Source organism: Tachypleus tridentatus, chromosome 10 (genome assembly GCF_004210375.1).
Source record: "Tachypleus tridentatus isolate NWPU-2018 chromosome 10, ASM421037v1, whole genome shotgun sequence".
In the NCBI taxonomy this organism is placed as follows: Eukaryota; Metazoa; Arthropoda; class Merostomata; order Xiphosura; family Limulidae; genus Tachypleus; species Tachypleus tridentatus.
In genome coordinates, this window is record NC_134834.1 from 71983283 (window position 1) to 71997748 (window position 14466).

Here is a 14466-nt window from a genome sequence, read left to right on the forward strand (position 1 = left end):
CATGTCCTCTATTAGATTGACACTACCATATACAAATGTCACACATCGCCATTAGTTTATTTGTATTATCATAACTATTATTGCTACAATATTTCACTACTTAGCTTATGAAGATAAAAGATTCCTTACTATTAGTTAACACTCCAATTGTGTCATCAAACGTCATAGCTTTAATGTTCAGAGAAGCTAAAATAGCTTCTTTGTCAGCCAATGTAGGATCGTCGCTGCTCGGGATCTTAGCAGAAAGGATTACACACATGTCACATAAATTAATGTTAACAGCTCGAAGGTCAGCTCGGCTAAGTGGTGACCCCTGAGAAAACAACCAATGTATAAGAAACTACACAGATCATGTAAAGAACCGGGCTGCAGAACAATAAATTAATAATTATGGAAAAGAACTTTAAGCAACAAAAGTCTACACCATATATATGTGTGTGTTTGTATCACAAAATAAACATGTGACCATCTTAAAAACATTTTTTACCATTAAGAATTAGATTTATAAATTGATAAGTTTAATAGAAATTGTGGTACCACAATGTTATATCCCAAATCATTATTAATACCAATTACATATTTAATAAGTACTTTTCCTTGAACTGAATTCATAATACCTTTACACACGTATTCATCCGCATAGTGTTTTCCCTTTCGCTGGTAAATAGTTTCCCCTGAGTAAATGTTTTGTTTCTTATCACCGCTAAATTGAGTTTCTATTTTAAAGCACTGCATATTTGCAGGCTATTTAGTTATGAACGCAAAGCTTTGATTGTCATAATGTAGATTCGTAATTTTCCTAATCGTTAAAATTTTGCATTCACTACAAAAAGTCATTCTAGTAACACTTAAGGTAAGGGCAATGTGACCTATTTCATTACTTATATGTAAACAACATACGTACAAACAGTTAAAAGGAATACATGGTAAAATTAGCGTAACTGTATTGATATACAATATATATTCGAGTGGTACAAAAAAGCGTTAGAACATACATTTAAAACTGTGATTTTTGGTAGATTTTGTAACATTTTCCACTCTCGACGAAGGTACTCAACACTTCCAACGATGACCACATGCTTCAGTTCATGATAATGAAAGTTACTTGCACGTAATGGCATCACGAGATTTCTCAGACCAATCAATGGCGACTCTGAGTCAGCAAACAGACAGACAATCACGTGCCCATTTAGAACTGTCATGGCAGCTTGGTTACGATCCTATACATTTATTATGACAACAAATTTTCTGGTGAGTTAAGTAAGTACATTTCAGTGTTAGTAAAATATAAAAAAAAAGTTGTGTTACTTTCTATATCAGCTTAAAACGCTAATGTTAGCGGTATTAAAAATCTTACATACTGTATCTACCGAGAGCTTGGGGGTTAACATCTTCTGATCTCGGCGCCTTTCAAAAATCAAAAAATGATTAACCTCTAAAGTCCAGAACTGATATAGCATTCCGTAGGAAGTAATTTTTGAGTGGTAAGACCGCTGTAAGACCGCATGTCACATTTAATTTAATACTATAAGATTGAATCTTAAATCATTTTAACTACAAATACTACATACACACAACGTAATCTATTGAATTAAAATAAATCAATTATTAATGCATAAGTTATAGTTATACAAGCCATGTGAAAATGGTCAGGCCATCACCAGGGTCTGTTGAGGAGCTCGATAGTGAGATATTCCAAAGGTCACTTTTTCACGAATTCAATGAGAAATTTGTCACGTAAGTTTTTTTTATGAAAAATCTGCAAACGTTAATAAACAAAATGAAAGGGAGGCCCGAGGATATTACTGACCCCAGAGGCTGCTTTCTAGCGCCCTGTATAGTCTATAGAGTCAAATACAGTCTGCTTTGCCTAAATTACCTCAAGTATAAAAAAACTTACGAATATTTTAGATGGGTGGAGGTAAGAATGTTTGTTTGTTTTTTAAATTTCGCGCAAAGCTAAACGAGAGCTATCTGTGCTAACCTTCCTTAATATAGCAGTGTAAAACTAGAGGGAAGGCAGCTAGTCATTACCACCTACAGCAAACTCTTAAGCTATTTTTACCAACGAATGGTGGGATTGAGCGTCAAATTATAACGTCCACACAGCCGAAAAGGCGAGCATGTTTGGTGTAACGGGGATTCGAACCCGCGACTCTCAGATTAGGAATCGAGCGCCCTAACCATCAGGCCATGCCGAGTCAAGGGGCGAGAACGACTTAGTGGTTAACGTACCAAGATTCGCGTTGTATAGTCCCCAACTGTAGAATATATAGTGTTGTAGACTAGATGCAGTCTGTAATTTTGAAATTAGGGATGGCTGTACACAAACAGTTCTAGGTTTATTTGTAAAGACTTTCAGAAAAAGCAAAATCATAAGAAACTAGGACAAATATGCATGCAAATTAGAATGAATAATTAAGTGAAAGCAGATATAAGTGCAACTATATATACCTTTTTAATTGAGTGAATAAGAGATAAATTGATATCAACAGTTAGTTTAGAGAAAAGCTGTATTAGGCTATCCATTGTGTCGATCGCGGGAAATCGAACCCCAGTATTTGGCGTTTGAAGTCTGTAGTCTTACCATTGTTCATTTAAGAGACTTGTAACAATATGGTGAACGCGGTTTTACTTTGAAAACCAACAAAAACGATTTTACAATAAAATAAGCACGTTGCTTATTAGCATCTAACTTCTAGAAAGTCAGAGGTCAGCTAACTGGTCCTGTATTTTAACCACAAGGGTTCTGTTTAACACCTTAAATCGTCAGTTAACGCGATAATGTAAATAAGTAGAGATGTTATATATGAATATTACCACGTACATTTGTTATTTTTGTTTCGTTTTCATATAAACATATAAGTGTTACCTGACATTATTTTACGTTCAACACTACGGAACTGACCAGTATACAGTCTTCAATAGGCCGAGCAGAGCACCAATGGAACATCCCTGTAGAGTCATACTTCATGTCAGTCTTCTCCATGTCAAAGTCTTTGGACTGATCATCAGCTAGTCCTGCTGAAAACGAACGGTCGGGTTTGTTTGAGTTGTTGGTACCATTTCCACCAGAACCTCGGTTTGTTGGCCTAAGAAAAAAATGGAATTGAGGTAGTTCTTCGACTGATTTACTGTTTGTTAGTTTGTTTTTTCAATAAGGCAGACCATTAAGTGAACAGAGTGCAAATATACTTACAGACTGGCATTAAAGCTAATAAACCTAGACTACTATAATCTAAGAATCGTACATTTTGAACACATTACTCTAGTTTTTAATTGGGGGTACTTTCTTGAAATCCTACTTAAATAAAGTGTGTATTCTTGTGATTATAAGCTTAAATTAATTTATATTTGAATATATTTAATTTATATAAATGTTATGTGTGTAAATTTATAAACATGTTTATTTAATTCGTTATTTATTTTGATTTGATAAAAAATATCTATACGTTTTGTTTTTTTAAATTACTTCATGAGGAGCGACCTCTAAAGTCAAGAAATCCTTCGATAATCATTAGAAAACAATATTTAATAAAAAACATTAAAGATAAAAGTTTTGTTGTGTTTTAATATTTATATCCCCAAGTGGAAATTTTTTGTTTTATACCTTTACTTACGTTTTCAACTCAAAGGTTTAAATGGGTGATTTCTGACTTTTAAAAACAAATCAGCCTGACGTAAAAAACAAACGCTTTTCCATTCTAGACACCGAAAATGTGTTTTCTTATAGCAAAGCCACATTAGGCTATCTGCTGAGTCCATCGAGAGGAATCGAACCGTTGATTTTAGCGTTGTAAATCCGTAGACTTACCGCTGTACTAGCTGCGAGCAGACACCGAAGGAATCTTCAGATACTCAAATATGGTAAGGGCATTATGTTTTCTGACAGGCTACTTATGTTTGAATTAGATGTTGGATATTTAGTAGAGTATATTACCATAAACAGTATCACAGGAAACAGTTATGTATTTCTACTAACATGTAACTTTCGTATTACAGTGAAAACCCTATGAACTGTGAATGTTGAGTTTATACAAATATTATCCACTTTGCATCATGCAACTGGCTTGCTCACATTGGATAATGTATCCCATAAGTATTACTAAGAGATGAGAATTCCATTTCCAAACAATACAATATAGGCTAGTTAGATCGATATCATGTTACCTAGAGGAGTTGTATGTTGATTTGTGATTTATTTACTTTGAGTTATTAAATTTTTAATACAAAAAATAGTTCTCCATATATTTCAAAATTATATTAGCAGCATGAGGATGGTACCTTAAACTCTAGAAAACAGCACGATATAAAGAGAGTGCAGAATAACTACATGTTTTAATAAATGATGGGTTTCTTACTATATTAGTTGTATTAAACACAGATCCGTGCATAAATAAACTAGTTATTCTTTACAATGCTAAACATATAGCCAAGCAATAGTTGTTTATTTATAACCCAAAACAAGCAGAATATAATTTATCAAGCAGAAATTAAATTAAAAGAAAACATAGTATTTTCTATGCATTATTTACACAAAATAACAGCGTGTATTTTAAAAATAAATGAATAAAATGATTATTTTATTTATTTCATAAGTAATCTAGCCTGATAGAAACTATTTATTTATTCACTTTACATATCAGAAGAAAGATAAAAGAGGTCTTTCAGGCATGTTCTAGAATGTTCAAGCATTTTCTCAAAATTTACCTTGTTGCTTTTGACTTAAAGTATAAAACATCAAGCATGCATTTCAACAAAACTGAAAATGGGTAAAAGCGCCCTTTCTTATTCATCATGCAAAGAAGTTTTTCCTCTGATTATCAGGTTTTAGGCTTAAATTAAATTACCTCTTTTTGTTGTTGTAATAAAATTATAAACAAAGTTTGAACTATTAATTTTATATTAATTAAATATAGGAATAAACCATTTAAATGTTTTATACTCCCTAAACAAATAAAAATTAAGACATAAGTTTAGGCCTACACGTACTTATTAAAGCAGTGTGATATTTGCTAACAATGTAAGATTTTTCTGTTCATTTGAATGATTGATGCAGTAAATCTATTACAAACCAATTCTTGTACAACTACAGGTTAGTTAGCAAACTGCCATATATTATGAATATAATAACTTTCGGTTAAAGAATGGAAAATGATATATTAGTGGCAATTGTTAGAGGGCGCTCTTTCCCACTAATCAGCCACAGTGAAACGGGGTTAAATGTTAAAATCAGAAGAGAAAACAAGAAAGAAGTATAGAAATTAAAAAGAAAAGTGAGAGAAAGGGTGGCATACATGAGCTTTTTTACTTCATAGGCAAGGTGTAAGCCAGAGTACAAGTCGGGCGCGGCCGTCCGAGAAGGCTGCTGGGTGCCAGATACGGGACTGGAAAGAGACAGTAGACAGAAAAGTGTGGTGAAACTGAAGCCACGAGTGCACACTGTAAAACCCGTTTTACAATACCCCAATTATTTTCCACTAAATTCAAGACAAGTTCTAAAGGACTAATGGTCGATAACCACCAATGGAGCAGAAAAGTTTATCTTCACCAACAGATTAAGTGTTAGTTCTAATGTTACAAAACTTTTCGTAAAAGTAGTTTAATGAATACATTTTTGATAGCCATTTTCTGACGAGCAAACTGCAAAAAAAAAAATGTTATACGTTAAGTGTTTCTTCTTTCCTTTTAAATCACACGGTTAGTCAAAATAATTCCTGCATTCATTTAGATACAACGCTAGCAAAAAAAGGATACGATACTAAACACATAAGACAAGGTGACGTGAAGACATGTGCTGCTAAAAAAAAACAACAACACAAATATTGTTCATGACAAATCAGATTATTACATGCACGTGTACTATACCGTCAAAAGTTACCTCGCATACGTCACATTCATAGAGCGACCACTACGATTTGGTGATGTTGAAGAGGTTGTTGTATTGTTCTGAGAATGAGCAGAATTTGATTTCGCATGCCGTTGCCGAGAGAGAGCGCTGTTCCTACTAAGACTGGTTTGAGAATGCAACTGAGTATCTACAAGAAAAGTAATAAAGTATTAAATATCATTTTAAATAATATAATAACCGATAATATCAGTAAAATTCGATTTTTTGTATATGAGCTGAAAAACAGAATAAAATTAACATTAATAGTTAAGGCTCACAGATTAAGAATAAGAAATATATATATATATATCAAGATAAAAACTATTAATGTAATGAATTTAAAAACAAGCAATACATAAATATTTTATAGCCAGTTAATTAGCATCAAAACAGAATATCAGATTTTTCACTGATTTTAGATTTATATATTAAAAAAACTTAATTTTGATACCACCAGAAATTTGCTTCCAACACACTTCAGCTCCTAAAATTTGTTTCCAACACCTGAAACTCGCTTCCAATACACTTCAACCCTTTGAACTCACTTCAAATGTAGTTAAACGTTTAAAATTTGCTTCCAGCGCATCAAAATTCACTTCAAATACGCTAAACCCGTAAAACTCGTTTGCAGTACAATTCAACCATGAAATGCATTTGCAGCACTTAATTATTGTTCATTACACTTGGTATTTTATTCCTATTTTAATCAAATAGTAGTTCAAATGCAACGGGTTCCTCGTGAGATATTTGATGATTTATTACTGCTATAAAGTAAGAAGTAATGTTATTTAATACTACTGCCTTAAAATTAGAACTAATGCAACAGTAGTTTTTATTTTTTAGGAAAATATTTTTAAAACTATCAAATATGAGTGTATTTTAATGCATCAAATTAAAATTTTCCGATCATGTAATTTTATTACACAAACTACAAAACTGAAACGTAAAGTTTAATGAAGAAGTATGTCTTTTGAAAAATAATCCAACAGTGGTTCTAACAAAACAGCTTCCTACTAACACTTAAAAAAGTGTTAAACGTAATATAAAACAGATAACTTTTTTTTTTGTAAAAACAGTCAACGTAATGCAAACGAACTTTAAAAGCCAGACGAAATTACCACATGGTAAATTTTCAGTTTTTAATGAAGCGTGTTTCGTTACACGTTGAACACGTGCGAGAAATATAAAACTTACTCGTTCCTTGTTCCTTCGAGAAATCGACTGTTTGCATGAAAAAAAAATGATTCGCACACAAAATTAATCTCAAATGGCATAAAACTCAAGTAAACGAAAATTATTATTCATATCGCGTATAGTAAAGTTAAAAAAACGTTTAAACTGATAATAAATTCAAAATATTTCGAAAACAAGACATTTAAATCAAATACTCATAAAGAAATAAAGGTAGTGAACTGAAGATCCAAGTTGACAAAATATTAATGAAACCTGAAATTTTTCAAATGTTTTCGCGCTTTTTTCTGTAGGATTTAGCAACTAAGATGCATTTTTTAGAGATTAGAATGTCGGCGGTATTAAGCAGTCGTGTAAGTTGGCAACGTGGTGTTTCAAAGTATCGTTAAATCAAAGCTTTAGTGAACCCATAACTACTTCTTTGGAAGTCTTTATAGAAAAATTAGGATACAGTTTGAAATCGAGCTAATGTGTTAAATCTTAGCTTAAACTACCAATTCATATGAAACGTTTGTTGAAGTGTGAAAAACATTATAATAGTTTAAAATGCTCCAAACAAAAACAATTTTTATTTTTTTTCATCTTAAACTAAAACGATTGTCTTTAAAAGCTTAAATGTATCGCAACAAAAACTATAAATTTGAATTTACAATGTATGGCGGGCCTTAATATTACACATTTAGATATTTACAGGAGTTGGTTTTACAGAATAATTGATCATAAAACTACAAGGTTGCTGTTCAGAATTCAGACAGTAGTTTAAATTAATAGTTGACTTTCAGTTCTAAAGTAACACCATGATGTCTAATTATTACTCTATGTTATAAAATATTTCAATTCACTAAATAAAAGGAAAAAAGTGAAGTATTTCTTTAAAAACTAATATCAATACGTGGGACTACAAGGTAAGTAAATCAATAATATATATATTTTTTCAAATCCCGACTTCACTAATATTTGTTTACTTTCATTGTGTTTAGTCGTATAAGATATTCTAATAAAAACAGAAGTACATAATCACAAAAATATTGAATTACCTGAAATTTTAGAGATTATTTTAATTTGGAAAAAAAAAATGCCATTAACACCTGAGAGAATAAAGTTTACGTATTTAATTTCAAGTAGGCATTTAAAACAGGCAATTGTGCCTAATCACCTAGTTTTCTTATACAGCACAAATGTTTCAAGAAGCAGAATAGCACAATTTATTAGCATATTTAAGTTTTAAATGTGGCGGAAGAGATTTGACATGACCGATTTAGCTTTTCAATTTCCGTAACTATTTTTCCTAATCCATAAAATTAGCAAATTCGTAAAATAATTATAATACATTTACAAAATCTATGAAGTAGGCTAATTATTTGTACATTTTTAGAACAAGAATGGATCTGTTTTTTCCAGTACCTAACAATATTACTGACTACAAGTAACTTGTATTTACACCATGATGAATGGTTAAACTACATACGTACCTCACGAACAAGAATCCTCTATTGCGTCACAAGTCACGTGACTCCAAACAACCAATGAGCACTATTATCACCAAGTGCATGTATAATACATATGTACGCTAGCCAACAGTACATTTCCTGGTGTAAATGAGCACCAACTTACAGAACCAAAGAATGATTTGTGAATTGAAAATAACCTGGGTGTGAGTTTAAAGTTAGAAACAAGATAGGTAATGTGAAGTGCGCACACACTGAGTGATAAGAAAGGCTTTAGGAAAAATTGATGCGAAACAAAGAGCAAATGCCTAGAGCAAATTAAAGCAAAATCCATTTAACTAAGATAATAAGAACGAGTTTCTTTTATGTCTTTCAACTTCTTAATCTAAAAAAAACGAAGCAAGGTATTACTTAAATTTGGAGAAAAACTAAACGAAACATAATTAAAAGTTTAAACCATAATGAAAGTTTGGAAAACTCAAGAAAGTTTACTCTTTCTCTTTTCCGTTATAACTTACTTTGTGTGGATTTACTGTTTTATATATGAGGTTACAAGAAAATTGGATTTTTACTTTCCAATACCAAATAAATGGAACCGTTCAGTTTTTATAAGTATTTGTAACAGTAATGGATTCTCTTCTAACATGCTTACTAATAGGACTGTTTCTATCTATCTGTGTGTATATTTATAAAGGGGATGGACTTGTTTCGTGTCATTATTTAATAATGGAACTATCTAAATATTTGTATGCATTTGAAACAACAATGGATTTATTTCTTCTATACCAGGATCTAGCAACGTGATCATTTACATACAATCGTTAAATCGAGTTTGGAAATAGGTAAAACGTTGTTTTCAGATGCACTTTATTGTAGCAGCGTTGTCCAGTCATAAGAGGAGGAACGCTAATGCTTTGAATCCCGAAGAAGCGGAAATACCGTTCTGAACCATTCCACCCCAGTTTAACCCATGTTTATGCGTACACATTTATAACAGCGATGAGTTTCTACTGTTTCACTCTTTAACAAAATGGACTTTATAAAAAATTTGTATTTCTTCAGTTTCCAATACCTAACAATAAAATAGGAAAATCAGTATATGCTTGTAATTGCCAAGAGAACACAAATTATCTGGTTTAACGATTGATCGGTGATAAGATTGCTTTACATAAGTGAAAGCACAAAGTTCCTCCAACTACTGGTTCTAACATTAACTATAAATGAAACTGGAAAGAGTCGACTATATATAGAGAGAGATATACTGCTACCTCGGAGTTTGACCCTCTTGGGTATTTCTGGCGGAGTAAATGTTGGAAAGGTGAAAGTTTGGTGAGAATCATCTGCAAAAGAACATAGAGAATCAGAGTGAAAAGCAGAGAGAAGATTCAAGGGCTAAGATGTGACTCAACAGATACAAATGTGTAGGTGGAAATATTAACTCAACCAGACGGCCGATAGGCTTAACAAGTTACTATTTTAATTAAGACAATACTTAATGCTGTTATGAAACTCACCAGGGACGCACAGTGTTTGGATATTTGCAAACATCTAAATGTTTAAGTTAAAAGTCTTGAGCATACAACTTTGTTTTTCATGCAACAAATCTTGTTTTATTTAAAACATAGAGCTTGACCGGTGAAGAGAGTTGGCGGCTAAATACATTTAGATGTAATATTTCTGTGTTTGATTGAACAGAAAATTACAGAAATGTAAAATCTAACACACCTATTTATCGAATCACATCAAATGTAGCTTAGTGCTCGAAGATGCATCTCACAGTTAATTGGCGAAATATAATAGGCACAAGATCTGTTTATCGGATCCTATTAAGTACTGTACATATTTTTATAATTATCATAAAACTGCCATGCAAGAACGTGTCGGCTATTTTAACAGAAGACAAGGGGATCACGTGATTTTTTTCCGAATTTCAAACATCTTGAGCCCCACAATCGAAATTACGTTAATATGGCTACATAGCATTTCTACAACTATCCTTTCGAGTCTTATCTTATTAAACAAAAGTCCTTCGCAACACATTAAATAGGTTTAGAACAATATAATTTAGCAACTATTCTTTCAACAAATATTCTGTGCTTTGCAAAATAATCTACCATATTAGTACGACTAAAAATATAATTAGCAGGAGTTTTAGTATAATATCACGAGAAATATGTTACAAACCAAAGTTCAGTCGGGGGTAATATGGCATTTTTATAAAACTATTTAGTAAAGTATATGTGATTCCGATTACAATAATAACAACAACTCAATCAACTAAACACGAATGACGATCACATTTTCTAGCCAGCTTTCAAGCGGAGTGGAGATTAAGTATTCATAAATCCAATACAATAAGAAATGTTGTTTATGACTAAATATCAGAAATAAACAAACAACAGAATTTATTCATTTTAACCTTAAGTTAATGTTTTGAATTTTTAACTCCTCCTCAATGTAAGCAAGTATGGGAAAAATAACTCAAAACTGTTATGGTTAACACAGAAGAAAACAGGTCAGTACTTATAATACAGAAGAGTACTGCGTATTTTAATTGAGCAATTGTGTTGACCTGAAACCTGTAAAAGCTTTACAGTGGTATTTATGTTCAATAAAACATGTTGTTGTTAGAAATAAAGCGTCTGCCTAAAAAGTAAGTTCCCTTTTAAATCGTTGTAGTTCTTTGTTCATTTAAAAACAAAACTCTTCTAGTGTTTCTTGCTCAAGATCAGTTGTTGTTATGGTGCGATTGTTTTTTGAAAATAATAATGACGTGTTTAAAATTCACAGATATTCGAGCGAAACAAAAATGATTATCATAGCTTGTGTTTTGATGGAAGTATTTATCGCTACAATGTTTCCCAGTTTTATATCAGTATTGACTTTAGTCACAACTTGCACAACACTAGAAACATGTAGAAGCGCTCGCTGGGTTAACTGTTGGTTTGTTGTGGAAAACCGAATAAAATTATTAGTAAAACTAAGAAGAACAAGCTTCTGATAAAACAGAAAATTGAAACAAAGGATGCAATATGTGATGAAGACAAAGTAAACCAGTAACACTAGGATGTAACTGTCTTTGTGCAGTTGTGCAAGAAGAGGGAGCATGCACGAGCAACGCAACTTACGGTGTGATATAATACAACATATACATACACATTTCTTGCAGTTTATTCGACAATTGTCGCTTCAGAAAGTTACTTTTTCAGTAAAACGTGTAACAAAAGTTTCAACACACACACACACATTTATATATATTCTTCAAGCAAAATTTGAAATAAGCAAAATTACTTCGTTAATAAATTAGGATTTATAAAACCTTTAACTTATTATTCAGTTTATTTTATCCTCTCTGATAAACAATTCAAAAAGCTTGTGCATTAAAGATAATAAAATGAAAATTAAATAATCAGCACCAGTGCTAATACCGTTAAGATTTAATAATTTTATCTTATTAGAAGGTACTCTTTTGTTATTGTTGTTGGAGATCTAAATTTACTGTGATCTGCATACATAAGATGAAACTTATTGTTTTAGAAACAAAGCCAACAATAGTGATCCCTCTGAGAATGCACTAGGCTCTTGTACAGTAACAACTCGACAGACTGTGATGTAGCGAGGATTTAAATCATAGTTGATCGTGTTATCACTATAAAAAAGCCTAGTGCATGGTTGAACGTTTTACAAATAAACACACTAATAAAAAATTACAATAGTAAAATTGAACAAACTTTAAATTAATATATATATCTTTAAATACAGTATTTTTTCTTCTACAGCAACATCCTACGTAAGCCTAATTTAGTTCAATGAAATTAATTATTTCTGATTTACTTTTTAACAGGGATTGCCGCCTTTAAACGTATTAATCTACACTACATTGTTTATCATTATGAGATATGATGAATGTTAACATACGACATTGTTCAAAGTCAACTGTCGCTGTGTTGTCATATTTGAATTATTCATTTTTTTAGAAAATGCTAAATGTAACCGCAGACCAAATATAAATTAAATGTATACAAACCTGCGTATTAGACAATGAAACTGCATTGCACAGTAGAACCAATCGCGTCGTTCTGCATCAGAAATTACATTATCTAGTAAAATTAAGACAATTTTATAACTGTGGAACCACTTACTGAATGGTTTATAAGATTCAGACTGAAGTGATATTAGCAAGGTATGATTTACTCTTGCTGAAGGAATGCGGATAAACTTATCGTATATCATATAAAGCGTAATGAACAAGAATATGCCTGTAATAAAAGAGAAGAAAGTTCTTGTTGAAGATGGCGTAATTTGTACCAACACTACCATTACTCCAAATAACGTGTGTCTGATGAGTTCCGGCCAGGTGACAGTGAAATTCAGCTGAATTTTGTATCACTTGAAAGAGAATATAAGTATTTGTTATGCATGGCATCACAATTCCTATTGAATTCCGATATGGCAAAATCTATTTGTACTACAGAAAACATTGACAAATAGGTGCAAAGATAAAAGACTGTAACAGAATGGCTGAACTGTTTGGACAACAGAGTGCAGTAGCACAAAAATCAGGCGGAATAGGCCTTGATAGGTTTTACAGTATAATTTAATGTTTCAATCTGACTGAACTGACCAATTCTCAGTTTCATTACCTATTTTCAAAATTTCCCTTTTTGAGGAAGATGCATGTAAGATCTAGGAACACGTGATGGACTTTATCGTTGTTAAACTCTGTACTAGGTTATCCAGTAGAATTCTGTTAATAATTCTGTTTTTGGTAAATGCATTTGTTGTAATGAGATTCATACACTCGGTTAGTACTGCTTTGACAAGAGAATTTGTCTCTTTGCATTTAATATTTGGACATAGAACTGTAACAACCTGATATCTAATAATACCTCTTCTATTGCATGAGGCCATTTGGTAGAAGTGAATATAAATGATGTTATCCTAGGTTTATATAGCCCCCAAATTGTGAAGTGTATATGTTAGAGACTAAGTTACAGCATGCATAAATAGCTGCCACTTGTCATAAGGAATGATGTCTGTATACACTGACGGGTTGAACATGAAGTAGTTATTCATCACATATTACATAATAATTATACATACACATATTAATTACAAAATTACTATATGATGTGTAGATTTCAGTAAAAGGACGATCTTCTCCGTGGAGAAAATCAATAGAGTGTGTGCTTTATCTGGATTTAGCAGGACACATTCTAGTTTGGTATATCTCATGTTGCACAGGCGCTAGATTATTGGAGTGCTTTGCACAAATACAGTTAGTAGTGTGATTTCTGAAACTCAAACAGCACTATGAACCATATTCACAAGATTAACTTCCAATGCATCTAGTAATGATTGAAGCTGGAATGTGAAAAACCGATGTACATAGTTTGCGAAAAGTGTACAAAATTTCCATTTAACAAACCCTTGTTATTCTATATAAAATTTCCTTAATATTTCACAATAAATATTTGTATGCTACTCGATAAAGGCTACAAAGAATTGTTATTTTTACAATTGAAAGACAACAGTCATCACCACAGTATTATTGCACTGCCCACTGAGCATTAAAAAGTATTAATGCATTCCCCTTAGAGGGTACAAAATGTCGCTATCTTACCTTTCGCGTAAATAAAAAGCATTATGGAATTGTCCTTTGGGGGATACAAAGAAATATTATTCTATCTACTAAATGACACACGAAAGGCCATAAAGTATCACAACTTTGTGTTTTGGAGCAAAATAAAGTTTTATTGATTGTATAAAACGAGATTTTGTTATAATGCTCATTGGAGGACACGACTGCGAAATTCTGCGACTGAATGGTTCATATTAAAACACCAATATCAAACTGGAACCATTTAGAGGATTGCTGTGGAAAAGTAATTTCAAAGATAGATTGAGATCTAGTGATTGTGCTCGCCCCATGGGGTT

At 32.0% G+C, this 14466-nt stretch overlaps 1 protein-coding gene and 1 long non-coding RNA gene across 2 annotated transcripts in view; one reads left to right on the forward strand and one right to left on the reverse strand.

The window, feature by feature from the left end:
* The window catches only part of LOC143229545 (calcium-activated potassium channel slowpoke-like), a 162627-nt gene that overhangs the window by 12207 nt on the left and 135954 nt on the right, over positions 1 to 14466 (reverse strand). The window contains exons 17-23 of the mRNA XM_076462028.1: positions 9795 to 9869; positions 7085 to 7111; positions 5882 to 6038; positions 5298 to 5387; positions 2909 to 3092; positions 996 to 1220; positions 130 to 313 (exon numbers count right to left, since the gene is read on the reverse strand). Coding sequence (XP_076318143.1) covers positions 130 to 313; positions 996 to 1220; positions 2909 to 3092; positions 5298 to 5387; positions 5882 to 6038; positions 7085 to 7111; positions 9795 to 9869 — 942 coding nt within the window. The remainder of the gene's footprint in view (positions 1 to 129; positions 314 to 995; positions 1221 to 2908; positions 3093 to 5297; positions 5388 to 5881; positions 6039 to 7084; positions 7112 to 9794; positions 9870 to 14466) is intronic.
* LOC143229547 (uncharacterized) lies at positions 3713 to 8107 on the forward strand. The gene is made up of 2 exons (XR_013015933.1): positions 3713 to 3867; positions 5319 to 8107. It is a non-coding gene; the product is annotated as an uncharacterized LOC143229547 (long non-coding RNA).